This window comes from Rissa tridactyla, chromosome 5 (genome assembly GCF_028500815.1).
Source record: "Rissa tridactyla isolate bRisTri1 chromosome 5, bRisTri1.patW.cur.20221130, whole genome shotgun sequence".
NCBI classification, from domain to species: domain Eukaryota; kingdom Metazoa; phylum Chordata; class Aves; order Charadriiformes; family Laridae; genus Rissa; species Rissa tridactyla.
The window spans coordinates 6,690,883-6,716,703 of NC_071470.1; the positions used below are offsets into that span (position 1 = coordinate 6,690,883).

The following is a 25,821-nucleotide window of genomic DNA, read 5'->3' on the forward strand; positions in this document are numbered from 1 at the left end:
TACTTTGTAATGCCTATAATGCTTTTTTATTGCTCGTCAGTGTAGAGTTTGTTGTGCAATTGTTTTTGGGGTTATACTTAGTTTAGCTTTGGCCCGTAGTGGCACCAGATTAATATTACTATTTTTTTTCCCAATATTTCTGATAAGATAGAAGAGTCTTGGGTCCTGCAGTAGTTCGTTGGAGGTTTATGGTCTTTTCAGTGGTGAAATCACTCCTGTCAGCTTGGTGAAGTTCTAAAGGAATTGGAGATTTCTTGTCTTGAAAAAATACTGAATTTGGGATTGAATGAGTCAGACTTTTCTAACTGTTGACAGAAGTTCTGTGCTCTTTTTGACTCCTTCACCTGAAAAAACATCTGTGTAGTGTATAGAAGCAGGCACAAGATTATTTTACCAGCTAATTTCCTCTGAAGGGGAAGTCTTAAGTAACCAACACAGGAAGAAATTGCTAAAAACCTCTTTTTTTTTTTTTTTCCCCTCTTACTCCTGTATTTTTTACAAAAGCACAATCCAAATAGTTCTTAAAAAGCTCTGGAACTAAGTGTAAAGTTTTTTAGCATTTTTGAGAAAAAAAAGTGTATATATATGTGTGTATTTATGTGTGTATATATATATAGATATGCATACTTTATACTCCATTCAGAGAGTTTGTAATTTTTTGGTAAATTCTTTTATTCTATAAACTGTAAGGAATAAATCCGAAATAGTATATTCTGAACACTGGCATGAGTGATGTTGCAATGAGACAATTTAGCAGTCCCCGAGAATATTCTTACAGCATTTTCACCCAGAGAGAAATCTTCAGGTGAGGCCAAACCACACACAGCATTCAGATGAACGGCTGGCAAATAACTGTTTGTTGGTAAATAAAACAGAAGGACATACAAAAGTGTTTCACGATTTTACTCAGTTAAAAATACGGAGTTACATATGTCAAGGTTCAACAAGTTCTGTCTTAAATCATCAGCATGGCTACAATAACCTGTATTTGTTACCCACCAAAATGTGTCCCAACTAGCAAGGCAGTGCAGAGGTAAAACATGAGATAACGCAAAGCTGCTGAGACGGGGAACAAGCAAGCCATGTGTGTGGTTTTAGAGAATGCATGTTCGGAGTTCAACATATATTTACAAAGTATGTCTGGTTTGTAACCAAGAAAGACATGTTCCAATAAAATACTTAATGTCACTGATCGCCCGAAGTCATACTGCTTCCCTATTTTAATATTTTTAATCATAGATTTGCCTAGATTGGAAGGGACCTTTCAGATCATCTAGTCCAACCACCAACCTAGCTCTGACAAAAAACATCACATGACTGTGTTCCAGCTCTTTACAAAGAGCATATTGGGAACTTTTCTACATCAAAATGCACATCCCTATGCATTGTTTATTGTGGGTTATAAGGATATGTGACTTAATATAGAAGAACTAAAACATGACACAAGGAACCCAAACCTTCTGTCTTGCTTTCTGTTTTACAACCTATTTCTAGTGGCTTTCGTGTTCTCTCCATTGTTTTTCTCTTCTTTTCATGTTATTCCTGCTCTTCCTCCTGCTCGTTGTCTTTCACAACACTTTTTGAATGAGTGATTTATTTTTTTTTATATCCTGAGTCTTCCCACTCCTGATTAGGTGTGCTGAACTCCTAATAGTCTTCAAAATACATCTTCTCTTGGCCATGTAGATTCCATGTAGATTGTTTACTGTCTTTCTCTCCACTGTCTAAAAAAAAAAAATCCTCTTATCTCCGCAGTTACTAGACGGTTTAATGCGTTGTTCAACCCTTGAATTTATAGAATCATTTTGGTTGGAAGAGACCTTTAAGATCATCAAGTCCAACCGTTAACCTAGCACTGCCCTCACTAAACCACGTCCCTCAGCGCCACATCTATATGTGTTTTAAATACCTCCAGGGATGGTGACTCCACCACTTCCCTGGGCAGCCTGTTCCAATGCCATTTAATTTTGGTTTCTTTATTATCTTTCTATAACCTGAAATTAAAGTGTACGTCATAGTGTACGTTATTTATTTTTTTTTCTTCCTGTGTTAAAAAGAAATGCCTGGACGTGGACACCCATCTGGAACGCTGCTGTGCACGTTTGTTTGGTTCATAGGAGCTAATGGGACATGAAAGCTGGTTCCCCACTGGGTGATGTGGTGGCCCCTTGGCTGCAGCCAGCGAGGGATAGAGGATTAACACAGTGACTGGATGGCTCTTCTTCATAATCGGAAAGCAGCAGTGGGCATGAGGGATGCAGCAGGAGATGACCTAACTGAACACTGTCCATCAGTAGCGTGTAATTCCTCTGTTTGGACTGATATACCTCTGTTTTAACATATTTACATGCTGCTTTGGCAACGTATTGCAAGATTGATTAGTACTTGAGATAAGCACTGGAAGAGATGTGTTCACGGTACTGGCAGCATTTCAGTTGTATCCTTATTTTTGTTGTTTATGGCTACAGGATCGGAGGGAGAGGCTTCTGCCGTGTAATCTTTTACTGGAGTATTAGAGCACTTGCTGATGTTTGATACTGGATGTCAGTGGCAATCTAGCAGATGAAATTGAGTATTGAGCATTGCCAGGTAGTGTAAGTGAACCAAAGTCAAAGTACAGTTTTCATCGTGTGAAGAGCAGACTAGATGTGGTGATTAACTTTCTTACTGTTATAATGCAGTGTCTTGATCTCACAGCAAAATTCTGTAAGGTATTTTAAACAGAGACTATTAAACAACTTCATTGCACGAAATAGAAGTTGTTTATATTATAAACAGACTGATCGTGTTACTTTATGTGGTGGGTAAAGTGATCGTTAAACTTCATGAAATCTGCAAAGTTCAACGTAAAGGCTGTTTTTCTATGAAAGGCAAAGCAAGCCTTAAATACATTATAATCTTGGGTTTTTTTGGAGGAAAGGGGTTGAAGTTGTGGGATAGATGAAGGGTTGTTTCTTTGTTTTTCAGTCATGACTTTCTTCCAAACCAACGCCATGCAAGCCACACTATAGCAAGGTTAGAGGAGAAGTTTCAGGTCCTCAAGTCTGTTGGGCTACAGAAGCTTTTAGAGACATTATGTGACATCGTGGCATCTCAAGCCAGGGGTGTCTGTGGTCCCAGAGGATGGAGAATACCTGTATACCTTAGTATACCCGGAGCAGATACAGACTAAGGTCTTAAGGCCTCCCCACACTTGCATTGCTTCAGTCTGTACTGTAGAGCTGTGGCCGTACAACATTTCAAAGAACTTAAAAAAAAAAAAAAAAAAAAAAAAAAAAAAAAAATTCAGTGTTCAGAGAGGAAGAAGTTCTGCACCTGTTCTGAATGATTTATTATATGTCCGATTTTTTTCAGAGATTATTGAACAGAGTGGAAAAAAATGTTCTGATCTCCTTGGCGTTATGCTGATGAAAGAGGTCTGTTACAAAAAGACATTAACTGAATTTCCAAATGTACATCCGGAACAACAATATAAAGGAAAAGCCTTGGGGACCATTTCCAAGTGTTTTGTCAGGGTGCTGCTCCCTCCCTGTGTGTTCACAGACACTTGATCCTGCAGCAGTAAATGCCTCCTATCAGATCCAAAGAAATAAAACACCTCCTCTAAGACACTAATTAGCATTCTTTATTATTGCAGTTAATTAAGATGAGAGTATTTTTCTTAATGTTAATTCATAATTTATATGAAAAAGTCAGATTTACTTCTATAAATAGAAGAGGTACTTAACATGCATATCTTGCTCTCAGAAATTGTTTGTTTCCTAGAACCAAGTATTATACTTGTGTTTACATTTTTTACAGTGAACCATTATTACAAATAGATTTAAATATATATATATTACTCAGCAAGCTCACGCAATCTTAAAGGCTTTATAATTTTGAAATGGATTCAAAATTCCAGAAGAATAAAATGACTATATGCAAATAAGCCTATTTTTAAAATTGGAACAGTTTATTGTCACTCTGTTGTGTAAAGATAGGAGCAGAACTCAACACAGATCATGGTTGCAAAAGCCTTAAATCTATTTCACAATTCAATATGAAAATGCGCAATAGTAGGCGTTCCGCTTAAGTGTATGTATTACAAATATCCACCTTAGATGCCGTATGTACACTTATTATATTAAAAATTATGGCCTGTTTTTCCCTCACTCCAGCTCTTTAGGACTGGCCCTGAAGATGTAGGAGGATACTATATGTGTGCTGCTCTGTGATATCAGTAGTTTAAAAAAGAATTATGTTCACTTATTTCTTTTTTTTTTTTTTTTCTTTGCTCCTCACCTTAACCCTGAGGAGAAGCCGGTCTTGGATAGAAGAGGTGATTTTAAGTGCAGCTAGCGAACGCTGTGTGCAGAAGGCTGCCAGAGGGGACTAACAAGGTGCGGATGGAGATGGGAGGAGGCACTGAGGAACCTCTGTGCTCTGGGATTCAGGTTCTGAGGGAACCTGCTGCTACCTGGAAGCAGAGAGGAGTGGTGGTTCTGAGCTCCAGTGGGTCCTTCTCTCAACATACTGCTGGCCAAGATATTTTTGTTGTATTTTTGACTAGACATTATGCAGTTGTTCCCCAAACTGAGATATAAGATCAAATCATAGCCATCTTGGAGGCCATTTGCCTACCTAGACCATAGTCGTTGCAGTGTTACCATGAGATAATGAGGATGTATATTGATCAGCTGCGTTGCACTGAGGAGTGATGATAGTCCTTTGGCAAAGTCTTTCAAGATTACCTCCTCTCTGGAGATGAAGGCAGCGTACTCCAAAGTTATCTTCTTTTAGAACCAAGTGTGGCTTTTATGATTATGTAGGAAAAGGTTTTTAGCTACATATAAAGAAAACTTACATTGTGGAAAATGATGTTAATTTGGTCAGATCAAAAAGATTGTCACCTGAAAGCTCATCAGCAGTTCAACTGTATGAATGCTACCAGGGTAGCCTAATCATCAAAGCATCAGTAACACATATGAAGATTCAAAGACAGTAAATGCCGTTTCTGAAAAAGGAAGGGCCCAATCAGGTGGTATAATTAAATGCAAACAGTAGAAAAATTCTGATAAAGATTTGTATTTTCAAGCTTCAGATGCAGTCAAGACTTCATTGAATAATGAGCAAGATGACTGAAAGCACTGAAATGCTGTTGACAATGCTCATTAATAGATAAGAGAACAAAATTAAAATCATCTGTGGGTCTGGAGTAACACTCAGCAACAAAGACGTGCTGTAATTTTTTGGGGTGTATCTTTGCTAGCTGTCAAGCTGTTCAGTAATAATAATAATAAAGATGTTGTATTGATGGAAGCTTAGAAGGTAAATGTTTGCTATACCACTTTCCAAAGCAGATTTTTTCCCCCCTCATTGAGCCTTGTCATTTCTAAGCAAACAGGCCAAGCGGATATGATAGCTATCTTAAAATAATTTTCTGCAGAAGGCTAGATGAAAGATATATTAAATTTCTTGTGTTTCTTCTTCATTTACTGTGCACCTACTGGGGTTACCTCAGCTAAACTATTCCAGAGATGACTTTTCAAGATATGCCACAATTGTCTTAACTTTGAGAAAGCTGAAGAATAGGGATTATAGGCAGGAACAGGCATTGTTGTCATCTACTTTGATTTCCTCCGTATTGTCGCAGTAAGTAATAAAAGGCTGAGCCGAACGGAGTGTTTTTAACAGTTGTAAAAGTCACTGGATCTAAAAGGTCCAGACTGCTGGGTGCTGTTGTATTAACCACAGGTAAGTATGCTGAGCCCTGAGCACTGTTGCTACAGCAGAGTCTTGACATACACTTGACATACACTGACTCTAGGGTACGTCAAGGGTATAGGTATATATAGGGTACATACCTATAGGTATAGGGTATGTCAATGAACACTGCCAATGGTGTTCAGTACTGACTGTCATGCTTGGCAGTTTGTGGTCACTGAAGTTGTTATGAAACAGTGAAAGTGCTCTTGTCTTCTTAAAGGTCCTCTGAGTCTGTTTGAAAAATATGAGTAAATAAACTTATCTTATCAAGCAGTACAGGGAGAATGTACCGTGGTTGACTACATCCAAGTTGGACAGATGGCTACCTTACCTAGAATCACTGAATGGTTTGGTTTGGAAAGGACCTTTAAAAACCATCTAGTCCAACCACGCTGCCATGAGCAGGGACATCTTCAACTAGACCAGGTTGCTCAGAGCCCCGTCCAACCTGACCTTGAACGTTTCCAGGGATGGGGCATCTACCACCTCTCTGGGCAACCTGGCCAGTATTGCTCATCTCACTGTCTGTCATTGATGAAGACATTAAGAATGAAGTGTAGAGGGAAGACAGTGTGTGTGTTTCCTATGGCCTTTGTACTTTCTGTGGTATAAATATCCAGCTCCGATGCTGCATTGCCTGCCTGGAATTTTGTTCATCATTGCTGCAGAAAGCAGCTGGGGGACGCGTGGAAGGGCCCTTTTGTGTAGTGACAATAACTCAATGTCCTTTGTAATGAATTTCCTGTGTTCTGCTCTGCAAACAAGATAGTGACCAGGAGCGGTCTGTTCAGTGTCATGGAACTACTCCTAAAAGGTGGGCACTGTGTTGACTGTAAGACTTTACCAAGGAATATTTAAGCAGGCTGGACTTTTACTCATCTGTTAGAGAGATCTCACGTGCATGTATAATAGATAGTAACATTAGTATTTTTCTCTGTTTATTGACTTTTCTAAACTCACCTGGTTGAATGCCTTTAGGCATCTCCTTCTATAACACTCTCCAGTTCCAAATTAGGGTGCTGGAAGTAAAAGTAGTAGTAATAATAGTAATATACTCCTTCTCAATTAATTATCCATAAAATTAGCATTGCCTGGGTGGGAAGGGAGGAAGAAAGGGCTTGGGTTAGTGTAATGCGGTTGGTTTTGTGATTTGTTTCTTGCAATTGCAATGACAAACAAGCCTTCCAAACGCAAAAAGGTTACACAAAATCTAACTCTTGGTCTCAGTCTTTACACTGAGCGAATGTGGGAAACGCTGGGAGAGGAGCTTAAGCATGGATAAATGAAAATAATGTATTTATGGGAATAATAATCAAAACACACCTTACATAATGCTGACCTCAAAACTGGCCTTTATGACTCGAGACTGAGATCTTGGCAGTGTCTTTCAGTTCTGTGGACGATTGCCTCTGTGGACGCTGGTATCCAGAAAAAGCAAGAAAATCTTGTTCCCCACCAGGCCCAGAGCGGAAAGCCCTGTTTCAGCACAGCGTACCACATCTTGCGTGCTGCCTGCAGTTCTGGTTTCACATCTCAAAAAAAGGCAGCTGGGATGTGTTGGGGGGGAATAACTACCTGCCCTCAGAAGAGAGATTATGAAGTCAAACTTGCTAGTTTTGAGAGGAGGAAGCTCTCAAATTGCCCAATGAGGTTTTCTCATTGCTACAGACATGACGCTCACAGAAGTGTGGATTTAGTGTGATGGGCAATCAGGATGAGAACCCGGTGCTCGTGCAATATTAGAATCAGAAGCCAGGCATGGAAAACTAGTAGATTAGTCAAAACAATTTAGGGGAAAAATACACTTTTTTTTAGGGGGGGCAGTTTGTTTGGTGGGATGTTTTTGTTTGTTTGTTTGGTTGGGTTTTGTTTGTTTGTTTTTACAGAATGGGCACTAGCTTCTGGAATTCGCGAGATGTTGTAGAGGCAAACAGTACCAGCAGGTTCAGAAACGTTTTCAAGGTGGTGGACAAGAAATGGTGGACAAGAAGTCCTAAAGGGATGTGAAAGGACTGGACAGGGATATACTTTCTTAACATCTGTTAACCCATGAGAGTGGATATTGCTGGAGAAGCTATAGATGATGGCCCGATTTATGTGCACACACCACTTGAAGGATGCCACACTGCAGGGCTTCTGGAGAGGAAAAATGAGGGCTTTCCAAGCCTGTTGTTTATTTCCATTTCAACTTTTCTTCCTGACTTTGGAGGACACCTTTCTATCGAGCATTTCTGATTTTCATCCTCTCTAATTACATTTCAAATTCCCTGGGAAAATAATCTGCTACCGACGATATTGTACATCCTATCCCCCTTCAAAACTCTGACCTCATGTACCACCTTCCAGCTCTTTGTCGTTAAAACCCCATGCAAGGTAAGGGCTTGTAAGGGCTTGTGCATCTCATGTTAGGTCTCTTCATACCCTCATCTTCCTTTTTTTCTTTTTTTTCCAAATAATCTTAAAACATTTTTCCTTCCATATTCATAATTTCTCTTGCTTTTATCGTCTCGTATCCTGGAACTCCTCTTTTAAATATCTGTTATGCCTTCGTATCAAGCCCTTCATGTGTGATGTAACACATTTTTTCTGACTTGTAATGGGAAAGGAAACCTGAAGCTCTAATTTTTTTTTTTATTTATTTAAGCTTTTTGTCCATATGGGCTTACTTTTTCTTCTTGTTTAGTCTACTTTTCCTTTTATCTGATGCCCCCTTCTTCTTTTCTTCTTAATGTAGACCAAAGGGCTCTCTTACCTCTGTACAGCATTCTGAGGTTGATGGTATAAACAATTCTGTAGCACAGTTTGACCTTTAAATGCAACTGTGAAACTTCTGTGCTTAGCTGCCCTATTGTAGTTACCCCTTTTTGATCTAAGCAACTGGACAAATTTTGTGCGTTGCTTCGGGAAAGAGGGGGAAAAAATCAAATGTTTCTTGTAATGAATATATAAAAGTTAGATGGACCTAATTTAAGCTGTTTTACTGCCCATGAGTCTCTACTCCCCCCGTGCCCCTTTACAATAAACAAATATCTTAAAATTCAACTGAAGACACGCGCTGCTTCGTTTGCTCAGGCCTTCTCCCTGGTTTGTCTTCTTATTTTGCTCTATTTCAGTCAAGATGCTTTTTTCATGTCATCCAAACTCAAGAGCAGCCTTACATTTTCCTTTGTTTTGACACAATTTTGTTTTGAGACTATTATTTCCTCTCCTGTAAGGAAATGTAGTGACTTAAGAGCAGTGGGAATTAAACAGCATGCCCAACAGCTTGGCTGAGGTTAATTCAGCCGATGTAGGATTATTTTTGTGCAATGGCTCTCGGCTGGGAATGTTGTTTTTAAAGGAAACAAATTACACACAGTAGAACCAGTTTAAACACGTTTCATTGTTATGTGTCTATTTATTAATAAACTGCTATTGGAAATGGCTGTCACACAAGTTTGGGGGATTTAGGGAAAGATCATAGGGTTTCTTCTTTTTGCTTTCAATTGTCTGTGCTGTGGATGATGTTCTTTTCACTTTCTCAGCTAGAAAAGGCTATCCCACCGCCACGTGTGTGCTAACATTCCTCTTCTCATACCTTTTGTTAAGCTGAAGTAACAGAAAGAGCTGCCTTCAACGCTTTGCGCTTCTGGAGGTAATGCAAAACTGCAGTTCTGCCACTGTGGAAATGCATTTTTTTTAATGTTTTGAAGTGTAAGTTGTAAGACATGTTTAAAGGGGGATGAAACTCGGGTGACCACAGCAATCAGCTGAGGCACAGACAATTACTGTGGATGTCAGTCTTCCTCTTGGTTGTGATTTTGTAGGATAATTAGTTATCTAACCTCCATAATTGTTACCCTCGACACAAGCATTTAAAAATAAGTGCTTGAGAACTTTGTATCCGCATTTTTCTTGCCATCCTCTGCTTGCATATGTGAACAAGAGAAGTTTGCGAATAGGCATCGTCCCTGGGCTGATGGTATAAATCTCTGCTGATGTGTGGACTTGATGTAGAGATGCGTGGTCTTGGCCCAGTGTGTTGCCTCCCTTCCAGTCTTTTCTAGCAGATTAGAAAATAGAAAAAAAAATAAATAGTCATCTTAAAGACTATTTTTGTACGTGTGTGGGTAGGTCTTTCGGGCAGAAGTAACCTAAAACTAGATGGTAGCAAAATCCCTTTACAGCCTGGATTCAGTTCCCTTAGCTCAAAAGAGGGTTTCCGGAGACGTAGTTTGATATAAGGTATAGAAAGGCTTCAGAGAAATAATTTGCTTCATGTTCTAAATATTCTTGGAAGGGCAGTTGTAGTTCTCAGAGATTTACAGTGTTCTATTTGTCAAAGTTGCATTCCACAAACACATATATGTACAGCGATTTAGAGTTAAAATTGCATTTTCTTAACCTGGACATAGCTTGCTATTCTAGATCTTCAGCTGCTTGTTGGATACGTGTGTAGCTAGACAAAGAACTATGCTTTATTTTGTGTGTGTTTGAGGTTTCAGACAAACCTACCCTTATAGAAGAATGATGGCTAAGGACAAGGAGAGCTGTTACAGCACATGTAAAAGCCAATTCTTTTGTAATGTTTTACTGGATCAGAAGAACATGGAACTATTTTTAAAGCTGTTTAGTGAGAAATCTTTAAATACCAGGGGAAAAATACATCGTCATTTTCCATTCACCATTCTTAGTGTGTAGTATTTTGTTTGGTTATGAAACTTTAAATATCATATGAATGCTGCTGTTTGTTTTCCTGTAATAAGAGGTTTCATACACCCTAATTTTTCAGTCTTAATTTTCAGCCTTTTTAATGTTGCCTTTCTTCTTTCCCAGTAAGAATACTTATTTTCTTCTTGCTTATGAGTGAATGTACTTCCTCTGAGAGGGGCCTTTAGGAAAGCACGCAGGCACCAGGATTTATATACCAGGGCTAGAGATGAACGGTGTAGTTGTAAATCTGCAGCTGACAGTTTATACTGTGCCTTGTCACCCGTGCTCTGGGAGATTGATGATTTGCGCAGGGATAATTTGGAAGGGAACTCGATTAATTAACAAGGATAATTCTTTATCCAGTTGTCCAGCACCGTGTAACTTTTTTATCACCTATACAGGTGAGGGAGAACCCTTCTGGGCAGAAAGACCCTAAATGAGCCTTTTTTGGCTGCGTTTTTAGAGGTGGGGGACATGTGCACCCCTCCCGCACCTGAGGGTGCCCTGGGAGGGGGGGGGACGACCAGCACTTGCCTCCCCGGGATGCGGGGGGATCTGCGGCAGACCCACCGGGCGCTGCGGGGCGGGCACCGCCGGCCTCTTCCTCCTCCTCCTGCTGCTGCTCCTCCTCCTCCTCCTCCTCCTCGCCGCCCCGCGGCGGCCGGGGGCGGTGGCGGGGGCGGCGCGGGGTCCCCCCCATGCGCAGGGCGCGGGGTGCCGGCCCGACGGGCGGCGGCGGCAGCGCCGCGGGGCTCCTCGTCGTGGGGTGAGTGGCGGGGGGGCTGCGGCCCCCTTCTTGCCTGCTTGAGGAGGGGGAAGCTGCAGCAGGGAGGTGGCCGGGGCCGGCTTGGTAACCCTCCCGGGGAGGGTGGCGCACCGGCGGGTGTGGGACAGCGTTGTTATTTCGTACCGTCATCATTTAATGCTTGCGATTGCGGAGACTTGGGTTGGGGCTGGGGAGCGGGCGGGAGCTGGCTGCTGCAGTCCCGGGTGTTTGCTTGCCAGCGCTGGGCAAGTGTGCTGTGGATGTGCTGGGAGGGGTTTTTCCTTTCGGTTGATTTTAATCTTCATCAATGACATGGACGGTGGGATGGAGTGCACCCTCAGCAAGTTTGTGGATGACACCAAGCTGAGCGTTGCAGTTGACAGGCCCGAGGGACGGGATGCCATCCAGAGGGACCTGGGCAGGCTGGAGAAGTGGGACCATGGGAACCTCGTGAGGCTCAACAAGGCCAAGTGCGGGGTCCTGCCCCTGGGTCGGGACACCCCCCGGTATCAGCTCAGGCTGGGGATGGAGGGATGGAGAGCAGCCCTGCCGAGAAGGACTTGAGGGTGCTGGGGGGTGAAAAGCGGGACGTGAGACGGCAATGTGCACTCACAGCCCAGAGACCCCCCGCAGCCTGGGCTGCATCCCCAGCAGTGTGGGCAGCAGGGCGAGGGGGGGATTCTGCCCCTCTGCTCCGCTCTGGCGAGACCCCACCTGGAGTACTGTGTCCAGCTCTGGAACCCTCAGCATAAGAAGGACATGGAGCTGTTGGAGCAGGTCGAGAGGAGGGCCACAAAGATGCTGTGAGGGCTGGAGCCCCTCTGCTATGAGGACAGGCTGAGAGAGTTGGGGGTGTTCTGCCTGGGGAAAAGAAGGCTCTGGGGAGACCTTATAGCAGCCTTCCAGTACCTAAAGGGGGCTACAGGAAAGATGGGGACAAACTTTTTAGCAGGGCCTGTTGCGACAGGACAAGGGGTAATGTCTTTAAACTAAAAGGGGGAAGATTTAGACCACCTATAAGGAAGAAATTCTTTACTGTGAGGGTGGTGAAACCCTGGCTCAGGTTGCCCAGAGAGGTGGTAGATGCCCCAACCCTGCAAACCTCCCTGGACAGGGCTCTGAGCAGCCTGATCTAGTTGAAGATGTCCCTGCTCATTGCAGGCGGGGTTGGGCTAGATGGTCTTTAAAGGTGCCTCTCAGCCCAAGCTATTCTATGATTTTATTGTAATCGTTTCCTGGCATATCTTCTAATGGCATGTGGTCCAAGGAGTCAGGAGGAGTACCACTGCATGCAGTGAAATGATGTGGCAAAAACACTTTTTCTGCTACATCTCACACCATGTATTATGCCATTAAGTATGCCATATGCTTTTTTTCTGCAGATAAAAGTCTGTGAAATTTTCATAAAATCATAGAATACCAGGTGGGAAGGGACCTCAAGGATCATCTAGTCCAACCTTTCTTGGCAAAAGCATGGTCCAGACAAGATGGCCCAGCACCCCGTCCAGCTGAATCTTAAGTGTCCAATGTTGGGGAATCCACCACTTCCCTGGAGGTTTTGAGAAGTCAAAAAGCCTTATAGATACAGGGCGTCCAATCAGTGTAGTCAGCTTGGGCTGCCAAAAGTCTGTCAAGTAAATGAAGCTGCTGGAATACAAAAGAAAAGGGTTCTTGCTGAAGGAAATCACTGCAATAGGAAACAGAACGTAGAAATGAATGGTTTCCTCCTCCAGTGGTGTTTCATAGGGATCTGTACTGGGCAGTTCAAGCTAGTTGACCAGGTAAAGGGGTGTGCAGTGAAGTGAGATATGTTGTTGGTGATATTAAGCTGTGGAAAAATACTAAGGACAAGGGGTCATCTATGAAAAAAGTCGAGAAAGACCTTGTAAGACTGCCTGGGCAATAACACGGCAAATGAAATGGCAGAATGTGAACAGGGGGAACCAGCTTTCCATGTAGAAGATGCGCTGTGAGCTCACCATTATTGCCTGGGAGACAGATCTTCATGTTATGACAAAATGAGGTTTTCACGGGTCTGGGCTGTTCCGCGTTTGATAGGGCCTCTTGGCTCTGACAGTAGCCAAAAGCAGAAGCTGGGAAGAGGGAAGAGGATTAGAGCGAGTACACAGAGATGCTTTCACTGCTCTTGTACCAGCCTCCAATAATTTGCCATTCAAGATCTTCCCTGATGAGAAATTTAAACTTGGGGTAGGTTTTTGGTGGCTTTGTAGCCAAGGCATACATAGGACTAGCATGTGTGATGTGGGGAGTTAGATTTCTGCCATATGTATCTTTGTAATCTGTGTAAAGGTAAGACATACCAGAAAGGATAGGAAAAAGGTAGATTGGCCCTGTAACAGTTAGGATTGCTCTACAGTTCTTGGCTAAAGAAGTCTTGGCTAAGGAAACTCTTAAACTGTCAGCTGTTTCCTTACAGTTACTCATTCACAAATGTACTTTGATACAATCGTGTTGCTATTCACGGTTAACGACCTGAGGATTTTATGGGATGAAAATCCTAACTTCCACAGATGAAGTAATCTGTTGCTCTAAGTGTTTCTGAGGAACATTTTGACACATCTGTATGTGTTCTGAAGACGTGGGTTTAACATATTAATAACAGAATTTAGTGGGATTATGGAAATGTATGATTATAAGCAGTTTCCATTTAAAAATAAAGTGTATTCCACCATTAAAAGGTATTCTTTTAAGACTAGTAATAAAAGTGGAGGCGTTCCTGTGCCTTACTGGATCTTGCTATTCATTGGTGGGGTTTCTAAGAGATGGTTTTAAAGTTTGGACATGTGTTCAGGTGTTTGGAGAATCAAAAAGGATTTTGTTCTAGCATTTTTTATGCTGGCAAGGCATGAGGTTAGAAAGTTTGTGGCTTGGGTTTTAAGACAGTGTTAAGGAGTCTTCGGTACTGGAGGAACTGATGCTTTCTGGCCTGTAAATGTGTTGAGGACGTGCCCATGTTTCCTGGTGCACTAATGTCTCAGTTCACTTAAACCAGCCAAATTGAGAGTTCATGGTTTTAGTAAGATCACTGTTTGCTTAGCACCATATCTGTAACTTATTTTTGTGCAGAGAGACATCTGAGAAAATGGGCTCTCGGTTAATGATTGAACAGAAACACGTAGTTAAATAACTACTGTACAGACAATTACTGGCTTGTGCCTTTGTTCGGTTCCTGCAGTAGTGAGGTGCTGCTGCGTTTGTGTGCGCTTCATGCAAATTTTAAGGTGCAAATTTGCAGGGGAATGCTTGTGAAGTAAAATAAGTCTTAAATTAAATGTACATTTTTCTGAAAAATATTCGTGTAAATGAAGTAAATAAAACTATTTTCAAACAGGCTTTGTTTCATGCAAGTGTTTGTGTTGATGGATAGTATTGAAAAATTCAACAGAGTTGCTGTCATCTTTCTTTTTTTTTTGTTTGTTTTTTTTTTGTTTATAGGAAAGGACTGTCCAGAGGTTCCAAAAATCAGTGTCTTTCTGGAAAAAGTGGAGAGTCTCTTCCAGCAGTTTTTGAGAGAAATGTGCAGGAAGCCATTGACAATTACACTTGGTACGCATTCACTGCTGAAATAGTAGTTTATTAACAGACTCTTGGCTTAAATAGTTGTTTCAAGATTGGTATTCGTTTTCACTATACATGCTTCTAGTCATTCTCATGGATGACAACTATTAAGTATGGAATTTAACTTTAGAAATTATTTGAATTTGCAGACAAATGAGCACTGTAGTCAGCTGGGATGGCTGTGCTCAGGCCTCTGTGTATGTCAGCTTGATTTGTCATTACAGGACTAAGAAAATATGTCTGTTATCTTTGCGTTCTGTAATTTACTTACTACTACTGTGTATTTGTTGATTAGAGTACATTGCTGTGTTTTCTGCTTCTGCCAGCTGAGTAATTCCTCTCTATGTATAGAAATGTGCAGATTACACATAACGCAGGATATAAATTGGTCTAAATCATTGTTGAAGTTTCAGCTTTACTCCTGGTTTGTGTTGAGTTTGCATACTTTTAAAGCATCTGGCAGGAATATGTGTCACTGTCCGTTTATATGATCAGTTGCATTATTTTTAAAAAGTTTCTACAGAAAACCACTGTGTTCTTCATTTCAATTTGTCGTCTTTTCACAGTGAAGCCCTGTCATCACTTTCATCTAGTGGTCGCACAACACCCACAGAGTCGAATAATTCTTGGACTGGAATAAACAGCTATACTACTGGTTTGTCTACTGAAAGAAGTTCTGTTTACTCCTGGAGGGATGATGTACGTCACAGAAGCCTTTGCAGTACACTTTATGTAAATATTGTAGAAAAGATTTAATTTTTACAGAAAATGGACATGCAGAACTTCTCCTGTAGAAGTTAACCACTTTCGTCCGTAATAGCCTAGTGATTAAGTGCATGAATTGAATATTTAAAAAATAGCTTTGTTTGCAAGTTGATGCCAGTGCAGCTGATGTGTAACAAAGACAAATGGAAAAAAAAATCTGAAAAGATTAAATCTGGGGAAAACAAACCTGTTTTACCAAAGGAGGTAGGCTTAGGTTTCTGAGTCCAAGAGGGTGATAAAATACGTGTTTTTAAATACTGCATAATGCAGGCAATGTCTACACTGAACTATTTTCAATGTTTTGGGTCATAAAGTACATTCTTGAATGAGTATGCGTATAAATGTCCCAGCCTGAGTAAACATTTAGCTCTTGCCAAAGTTCAGTTCTCTTTCGTAGGTGATGCAGAGGGAGGTTAAGCCCATTAGGGAGGCTGACCTCTGAGGCATACCTGGTGCAGGCTGGCAGTGCTGAATAAATCCAAAAGCATTGCTGTCACTGCCACTTTCATTTTAAAAAGCCATCCGCAGCTCGTAGTGGTAGTTCATAGAATCACAGAATTAGAGTTGGAAGGGACCTTAAAGATCGCCTAGTTCCACCCCCCTGCCCTGGGCAGGGACACCTCCCACCAGCCCAGGTTGCTCCAAGCCCCGTCCAGCCTGGCCTTGAACCCCTCCAGGGATGGGGCAGCCACAGCTTCTCTGGGCAGCCTGAGAAGCCATATCTTTTCTGCCATATCTTTTGCACAATGTCCTAACCTCTAAGATACTGACCCCATTTGTCACTTGCAGCCTTCCAGGAGAAAGTTTGACCCTGGATCGTATCATTATAACGAGGGTGAGAGTTACTTTCCAATTCCTTTTGGGGCTAATCCCCTCTGTAGCCTGCAGTGTTTGGGGCACTCAGCTGGAGGTCAGACAGAATTTTGGCCCTGAGTATTACCACTTTTTTCACTGTATCAATGTGTCTAGTATAAGTGGCCAAATACCATCATGAGCTTAATGAGGAACCCTCAGCCAAGTGCGTGTGTCCATGTCACTGGATAAAGTCAAGCTCTTCTTTGATGCTTTCATATACCCCTGCACTCACCCCTTTCTGAATGCACTGAGTTGTAGCTTCAGTGGTGTGGAAAGCCATTTCTCACGCTGAGGGCTGTTTCATAGAATCGTAGAATGGTTTGGGTTGGAAGGGACCATAAAGATCATCCAGTTCCAACCCCCCTGCCCTGGGCAGGGACACCTCCCACCAGCCCAGGTTGCTCCAAGCCCCGTCCAGCCTGGCCTTGAACCCCTCCAGGGATGGGGCGGCCACAGCTTCTCTGGGCAACCTGGGCCAGGGGCTTACCACTCTCAGTGGTTTCCTAACCCACTGGTGGTTTCCTTAATCCTGGTGGTTTCTTAACCATCAGACTATGTCATACGGAAGGAAGGCGTCCCCTCTGTACCCTCTTAGCTGTTTTACTCAGAAAGGAAAAGCGCTGCTGAAAAAAGCAGGGAGCTTTGGTGCTGTGTGTGCATTCTTCACTCCATGTTGGAGCAGGGAGCGGGCCGAGACCCCAGACACCTTATAACTGGTGTTTTCTGGCAGCTAATCCTAGGCAGCTGTCTGTTATCCATTAACTTCATAGAAATATAGACTTTTAGTTCTTTTTTGTTAAATCACCTTGCTCAGGCCAGCTATGTGGGGTTTTTTTTGCACTATGGTATATAAATTGTGTGTCCCAAGTAGGTAGTCTGAGGACCCATTCTGAGATGCTCAGCCCAATCGGTCCAAGTTGTCCTGTTCTTTAAATATTGTGGGGTTTTTAATATAAATATATGTGCATACTTGCTAACAACCATTAATTTTATAACATGTAGGAATTTGATAAAGCCAACACGCAGAGAGTGCATCAGTTATTTTGGGAGATTGATGAAATGCTGTTTGAAGGAAAAGTGACCTCCCAAACGCAGAGCCTGCAGGCAGAATGTGCGGACTGGGTTGAACAATTTCCTCATCTAAGGTAAGGAAATTTCTTCGAGGTACTAGTTTTAACCGTTTTTAATTTGAATTTTTGGGGTACCCTTGTATTAATTGCTCTTGATGTATGCCACCAGTAACACTTTTGCGTTCAATTCTGGATCTCTGGGACTGAGCTTTGCCATAGTTGTGCAGGAAGTCTGGCTCATGGTGAACTGGCAGCTAATGCTCTTTATTTTCCTTAATACAATGACTGCAGATGAAGATATTTTAGCAGGATGTAATGAGAAAATAATAGTGCACCATTTTCATAATGACTTTTCCTAAATAAAGAACATATCCTGTAAGGAAATATTTGTTTTTACTGTAAGTGAAGAGATACTGTGAAATTGCAAGAAATTCAGTGTTAATTCTGTTACTGATTTTTCTAAAAAGAAATGAAAAATGAAGGCGACCGTGTGCTTCACATATACTGCGCAGCCATAATTTCTTCCTAGGCTGTGTACATCAATGTAAAACAATGTGTGATATTAACCCGGCAATAACGAGTTGAACAGATATGAGGATGCAGACGTGGTTAATGAGAATTGTTTTGCATAGATGTGCAAAATGTCTAGGCAGCCTGATGACTGCTTCTTATAACACCGGGGACAGAAGTCGGTGTCACATTGGGTCGTGCTGTGTAAATGCCTTCATAAATGGTGGTGTGTCATTCTTAATGAGATGTGGTGACTCTAAGCTATTCTAAACATAGACCTGCTTGTGTCTGTCTTCTACTCAATAGTTTAACACTGTTAAAAAGAATTAAAAAGGCAATAACTGCGGTATGCTTTCAGTGCTTTTGGATAATTTGCAGAGGCTTGTTACTAGTAAATATAAACTAAAATCAATGACCAAAGCTTTTCGCACTTTGTCAGGAATGAGAGAGAATTATTAAATAAATCTGAGTCAATTTGCACTGGCATTAAGCCATGCTTTGCCTTTTATACATACTGTAAAAATTAATATAACATGCATAAAACGGAGGCAGGTTTTTGTGCTGTGTAAGTCATTCAAAACTTAAGTCATTTCACTATATTTTTAGAGTATTTTCACTAGGTGGAGTTTTTTTTTAAGTAAGTGGTTACCTGTACATAGGATGTTTTGATTCAAATCCAATGCTTGCAATACCAACCAAATCCAAGAGGTTGAAAGCGAACTGAAGAAATCTGGGAGCTCTGTGTCATTTGGTACTAAAGGATGTGGTACATCCTGTGGTTTAAAAAGAAAAAAGTTATTTCCATTATTAAGCTTAAACCTTAAAACTCAGTTTGCATTGACTTGTTACTCAAAAGAATTGCTTCAGGGATGCCAGATTTATTTCTGAGAGTTGTGCTTCAGAGAGCTTCCTGGCTGTCCTTTTTTTTAATTGGTAAAACAGCTATGTTGATATCAAAATGTTGCATCAAAAGAATCGTGGCCAGCAGATCCAGAGAGGTGATTCTCCCTCTCTACGCTGCTCTTGTGAGACCCCCCACTGCGTCCAGCTCTGGAGTCCTCAGCACAAGAAAGGACTTGGACCTGTTGGAACGGGTCCAGAGGAGGCCATGAAGATGATCCGAGGGCTGGAGCCCCTCTGCTGTGAGGACAGCCTGAGAGGGTTGGGGTTGTTCAGCCTGGAGAAGAGAAGGCTCCGGGGAGACCTTAGAGACCCTTCCATTACCTGAAGGGGCTACAGGAAATCTGGGGAGGGGCTGTTTGCAAGGGCAGGCAGCGATAGGACGAGGGGCAATGGTTTAAACTAGAGCAGGGCAGGTTTAGATCAGACATTAGGAAGAAGTTCTTTACACTGAGAATGGTGAGACACTGGCACAGGTTGCCCAGAGAGGTGGTGGAGGCCCCATCCCTGGAGACATTCAAGGCCAGGCTGGATGAGGTTCTGAGCAACCTGATCTAGTTGCAGATGTCCCTGCTGACTGCAGGGGGTTGGACTAGATGGCCTCTAGAGGTCCCTTCCAACCCAACACATTCTATGCTTCTATGAATTCTTGGCTCAGCATGTGGGAATAAATATACTTGAGAACTGTCATTCATAAGAGAAAGATAAGATCTATTTTAGAAAGAAAGCTTTGTGGTTTTGGCTGGCAAAATAAAAAGTAAAAAAGGCTATTGCTTAGACCTTCATGTGACATAAAGTGCTGTTCTGGAAAAGGTTCTCTGCAGAAAATGTGTTCAGGTGAATCTAAATGTTTCTGCTTCTGCTACAGGTGCGACTGGCAAATTCTTTCGAGATCCCTTGTGAATTCTAGTGGAAAAAACAGTTCAGTAAGCAGTGATTGTTATTGACCTGTACTATGTTCAGAAATTATTGTGTAGGGTGATGTTTTGGTGCACATTTCAATAGAGTTGCTCTGCCCCTGTGCATTACACATGTTGGAGTTTGTGCATTTTCTGAACATTAATTCAACCCTTAACTATCCACACAAACATTTTGGATTAGGATTTCTGCTCACATTGATGGTTCCTGGAATTGGATAAGTGAAGTCATAGCAGATGCGATTTGTCTTCTGCATCCATTTTTAAACATTTCTTATGGAGTTTTGATAAGAAAGGAAGTGTGTTTACTTAATCTGCTTTTAGAACAATCTAACAAGTTTGACCGTTTGCTCTTAAAAATTGTAAGCTAGAATCTCATCTTCAGTATATCAGCTTAATTTTAATGACTTAAATGCTAGGCAAAGTTAATGTATTATACAAGGCCCCGGCCCCTCCATAAATTGTTTTTTCAAAGCAAAGGTAAGGTGTGGTTTCGCATTGCCTACTGTTTGTAAGTATTCGTATTCTTGATATTTGCATATGGAGTGGATTTCCATCTAAGATACCGCTCGCTCTCTCCTTTTTATTCAGGGTCCTGGGAAAGCAGCTCCTATTGCCGAAGGATGAAGGCTTTCAGCATTTTCAGAGCAGAAGTGACGCTTGTGTGGATACTAAGTGTTTACCTGGCCTCTGTGAACGTACTAGTAATATAAAAGAGTATGTTATTTTTTTTTTTAAGTTTTCTTTTTGGTCTTCCCTCTTCAGAAATATGTGCAAATATTACTTTTGTATTACTGAAACATTTCAATGTAAGTAAATATGCATTTTCTTCTTTCTTTGAATATTTAATTCTCATCTTACTGATATTTTTTCAGGCTCTGCATTTCAGGCTCTAAACTGATCCCAACAGCATCTCCAATACATAAATCACTAGATCCAAGTTCCACTAGGATTTCTGCCCCTGGCTCATCCCTGTATTCATTCCTGGAAGAAGAAATCTATGATGTGGATGGAAAAATAGAAGAATATCTTGCCTTTGACAACAAGGAACTGTAAATAACAGATATGTGTATTTTTGAAGGATAAAATGAAAAAGTATCAGTGAACCCAGTGAGGGTTCATACATTTTGTTTCTTTTCTGTAAAATGCAATTCCTTCTGTCCCTGTGTTTGGTAGCGCAGTGGTCAGAGCACTCACTGGGCATGTGGAAGATTAGGTATGTTGTCTTTCTAGGGGTTCAAAACTCACAGCTCCCATGTCAGAGGAATGTGTCTTGACCACTAGTTGCTTTGAGGTGTTTTGTGCATGGAGATTCGATAAAATGAACATTTAATTTTGAGGCGGGGAGCAGAATGAAGGAATCCCTTCTCCCCAAGTGAGTGCCTTGACCACCAGGTTGTTGAGGGTCATTACGCTGTTCATGCTCTCATTGTCTGCCCTAATAAACCTGAAATTCTTTCCTTCTGTAACAGCTTTGTGAGGAGAGGTGCAGGTACAACCTGCATTTGGAGCACTCTTGTGAGTGACAGGAGTCATGCAGCTGTCTTCTTGAGAGTGCACCCTAGGTTTTCCATGGCCCAGTTGAACGTTCCAGCAGCTAGGCTACTGGGTGGGTGAAAGACCATGAAGGCTTGGGTGGCTGTCTTTTTGGAAGTGGTTTGGGTTTAAGAATCCTTTTAAGATTCTTCTCTCTTCGTTTTGCTGAGTAGGCAAACTTAATTTGGGAAGAGAGACTTGACAGAAGGTGTGTTTCTTTTCTTTGTGTCTCCTTGATATGTTGTTTCCTACAATTCTGAAATATCTTGTTCTCCATAACTAAAACATCAGGTGTTACAAAACCTAAGAAGAAAACAGTGTGGTCATTTTGTGAGTTGGACCATTCAGCCAAGTCTCAGTTATAGTTAAGAAGTTTGCAGTCCAGTTTGAGCAAGAAGTGAAGAAGTGACTGAGAAGAGAAAGGGAGATAGTAGAAACCAGTATGAATTTGGGATCATACTTGTAATCTCAAAAAAAAAATAAAATTGCATTTCCTTTGATGGCATTAAAAAAAGAAATAGAGTAGTTTGGGTTGGAAGGGACCTTTAAAGCCCAACCCACCTGCCATGAGCAAGGACATCTTCAACTAGATGCTAGATGCTCAAAGCCCCGTCCGGCCTGACCTGGAATGCTTCCAGGGATGGGGCATCTACCACCTCTTTGGGCAACCTGGGCCAGTGTCTCACCACCCTCAGCACAAAAAAAAAAAAAAAAAAAAAAGAAAAAAAAAAGTTTAAGCCTTTCTTCCTGAGAGGTGTATTTGAAGACCAAGTTAGGAAATGTTGCTACACTGTGCTTCCCTACGTAGGGAGGGAGGTGAAAAAATAAAGAAATAAAAAATGTAACTGTCCACACTGTAGTGGAAAGGGAGGAGGCGAGCGTAAGGCTATGGGCTCTGCTACTCTTGTCAGGCTGCAGAAATCCTTTCAAATTGCTTGTCTTGGGGCGGAGAGTTGCAGGTCTGTGCAGGTACACAGGATGTGATAAAAAGAAGTGTTTTATGTGATAGTCCTCCTGCCAAATGCAACAGGCAGTAGTTCATAGAATCATTCAATGGTTTGGTTTCCTTGTGTTATGGTGAAAGCATAGGATTTAGTCTCAAATGACTAAGTGCCACGTATAAAGCTGCTCCTTCTAGAGCTGAAGATCTTCCTGTTGTAACACCCTGACTGGATTTTTTAATTTTTCACCTGCAAGCAAAAGAAATCATTATATGTATTTGACAGGTTCTGTTCCCATGGGTACTCTCTATGCTTGAGTTTGAATTTTTTTGTGATCTACGTCTGACTGGCTTTTCTTCCATATGTGTGTTTCTATTCATTCAGTGTATTAGAAGGGGAAAAAAAAAAAATCAAAATCCGTGGGAATTCATTTGCATTTTCTTCCTTTATTAGTGATGATGAGAGTTGGGAACAAAAGAAAATGCGTCTTGCTGAGAAGAGGAGTAAGCGTGGCATTCCCCCTGTTTCTCCCAACGCCTGTATCAAAGATGCTGTGGCTTCTGAAGTATTTGATTGTATCTGGAGCAACGTAATCGGAATATTGGAGGAGCTGATTAAAAAAAATTGGGAAACAAGTATCACAGGTATTTGGTATTTTTAGATATGGTATTTTGGTATTTTTAGATATGGTGTTTATCAAATCTGACTCAGGAAAGTGATTTATTTTTTTTTTGCCCTTAAAGCTTGGGGAATCTGGTTATTTTAAGATAGCCATATTGGTAGTACAGCATTATAAGATGTGTAATGCCTCGCCACATCAGTGCATACACACCCACCCACCCCCAGCACCTGAAATATAAACGTTTCTACTCATTTTCAGGTAGTTTTGTATATGAGGTATAAAAAAAGAGAGAAAACTGATTCAAAGAGCTTCATAGCAGGAGAGCTTGTTTAAAAAAAATAATAAAACCCTCTTAATCACTGGCTTGGGCTGCAAATTGATTCTCTTAGCAGGGGATCACTCGATGACGTGATCTGAATCTGGAACCTCGGAATCAAAGTCTAGTCCTCATTGTTTGAGCTTGGTTAATAAAAAGAACCCTTAGGTAGTCAGATTGTTGAAGCGAGATAAGACGGCCTTGCTGACGGTGCAGGATTTCGTGAGTTTAATACAGGATGAAGAAATGGTGATGCATGTAATTTTGGTTTATTTTATGGTTTTATATTCTAACAGACTGTAGCGAGGAAAAGCAAAAGCTAGGAAAATTAACTGAAAGTGCAATTTTATTTGTGTTGTCTTTGGAGGCTCAGGGAAATCTCACTTCTTCTTTCAATGTATTTTAAAAGGACAGTAACAGAAGAATACCTGGGGGTGGGTTTTGGAAATTACCTCAAATTTCAGGTACGCTTAACGTAAGTCTACAACAAAGGAAGAAATGGCAAAATTTTACAGAATACTCGCAACATCAGAACTTAACATTTGAGGTGTTACTGAAATATAAAGGGCTTTTCACAACACAGGGGGATTGTTTAGCTCAATATTATACTTTAAGGAAGATAGCTTAGCAGTTTTATGAGAGGTGCGCGCTTTTATCTTTATGAAGGTCATAAACGTGTGACAAACAGATAGCTAACCGAAGTATTTCAGCTAGCAATGTAAAAGAATTTGGGTTTAATCGAAATAAGATGGTGGTATATACATAAAATGAAACACTGCGTAGCTGCTGTCAGACAAGGACAGGATCAATAGACTTTTTTCTTGTATATATATATTTTTTTCTGCTTAAAAAATAATCTTTGGTAAATTTTAAATAACATTCCAAGAGTCTTAACAGTATTTTCTTACACAAACACACCTTCTCCAACTCTACCTGCATAGACCAACTTGTTTGTCAGTGTCAGAGAAAGCATAAAGTAATGGGAATGCATTCAGAAAAACATCATTTATGGTAGATTTTAAAATATCGCGGAAGCTTGAAACTATATGAAAGTCTTTATTTACTGTGAAGTGTAATATTGTTTGAATCCCAACAGATGATGGCTGGTAAACCTATAAAATACCTCTTATTCTCTCTATGGTTTTTTTTGGGTTTTTTTGCTGTTGTGCAGAGGGTGACAAACAGGTGGAAAAACTGAAAGCTCTTACAACAAAACTGCCACATTTGCCAGTTGTTCGTATTACAGCAGATGCTGGGAGTGTTCCTCTTTCCAGAAGCTCTGAAGCACGAAGCGTATCTTTTGTTTCCTCGCAGGTAAAAATAGCTTTCTGTGAAATGGAGTTCTTTTTACTCTGCACGTTGGAAAGAGTCCTGCTTGAAAGTAGAAAAGACTCAGGGTTTTTTCTTTTTTTTTTTTTGTTTATTTTATTTTTTCTTTTATTCTTTTTTTTGTCTTTCTCTTTTCTTTCTCTTTCTCTTTTGTCCTTTTTTTTTTAAACTCATTACATATTCTTAAAATATTTAATCTCCTTTTAAAGGAAGGTTCATTAAATTTCTTCTTTACTATCACTTGTTCTTTGGTTGTTCTTAAAGGCACGGTTTACCACTAAGATATTGCTGAAGCTGGTTTACAAAAAAACACTTATTAGACTGCATTCTGTCCTTAGAAAAAAGTTCTGCTTTTATTATCGTCCAGTCATTTCCTCTTGGTAGTATTAAGAGAACAAATTGGGCTCTTCCCTGGACTGCGGGGATGTGAAGTTGCAACTTAAAGTGCTTTACTCACAACCCTGAAAGTTTCAGACTCTCTCGTTCCTTTTCATTTCCTTTGCCTCTGCTGTGTGTCCGTTCAGCCTTACCTGTCGTTGTGGAAGCTCATGTTTGTATTGATCAAATGCCCTTTTTCGTCCTCTGTCTGCCTCCTCCCTCTGTCCCCTGCTTCCCGTTCTGCACATCTTTTATTTTCCAGCCACTGCTTCTGTTTGGGTTTTTTTTCCCCTGTCTCTCTCTGTTCAGTTCAAGCAGCTTCATTCTCTTCCGTCTGCTCTTTTTCCGTGCTTGTTAGGTTGTGAGATAAGAGACGCGGAACAGAAAGCAAAGCAGTCTCGGTGCTCCCCGTTGCTGCGCTTGGTTCTGCAGTGCTCCCAGCAGCCAGAAGTAGTAAAATGAGAAATTCCCAGGCTCTGTGTCCACAGGCTGGAATGTGCTGAGGGAGTATCAAAGTTCAGAGAATCGAACTCCGGCTTAAACTAACACTTAGATTGCAAATTAAGTTGCAGTTCAGTAACAAAATTATCCAAGTTCTGTTTGTAAGAATCTGTTTAAAATAAGCAAAACAACACATTTTCCCCATCTACTACTGAGGATTCTACTGAGCCACCTTAACATAAACTTTTCTAAAGAAACAAGTAAAATATCTCCTAACTACGTGCTTTTTTGAGGTCTTCCTTCAAAAAAAGTAAAGGTTAATGCGTATTTGTTGCTTTTACTAGGCTCACCGCTTCTCCAGCAACTTCTGTAGTGATTTGAATGGTGTGATGACAATTCAAGCTAAACCGCTCCAACGGAGGCACGTTGCCACAGTGGAAAAAATACAGTAGGTGTTGG

General features: G+C 41.1%; 1 protein-coding gene across 7 annotated transcripts in view; it reads left to right on the forward strand.

The window, feature by feature from the left end:
* FAM149A (family with sequence similarity 149 member A) overlaps positions 1–25,821 on the forward strand; it is a 304,183-nt gene that overhangs the window by 4,556 nt on the left and 273,806 nt on the right. For 3 of the 7 annotated variants that reach the window (XR_008466602.1, XR_008466603.1, XM_054202944.1), the window contains exons 1-9: positions 11,097–11,203; positions 14,660–14,770; positions 15,349–15,514; positions 17,405–17,547; positions 20,391–20,516; positions 20,675–20,851; positions 22,730–22,923; positions 24,386–24,528; positions 25,707–25,810. Coding sequence is in view for 5 of the 7 variants with exons in the window: in XM_054202944.1 (XP_054058919.1) it covers positions 11,136–11,203; positions 14,660–14,770; positions 15,349–15,514; positions 17,405–17,547; positions 20,391–20,516; positions 20,675–20,851; positions 22,730–22,923; positions 24,386–24,528; positions 25,707–25,810 (1,232 nt within the window). In the remaining 2 variants the exon portion in view is untranslated. Of the gene's footprint in view, positions 1–11,096; positions 11,204–14,659; positions 14,771–15,348; positions 15,515–17,404; positions 17,548–20,390; positions 20,517–20,674; positions 20,852–22,729; positions 22,924–24,385; positions 24,529–25,706; positions 25,811–25,821 lie in introns of those variants that run through there. The other 4 variants (XM_054202945.1, XM_054202947.1, XM_054202948.1 and 1 more) reach the window with 4 other exon arrangements.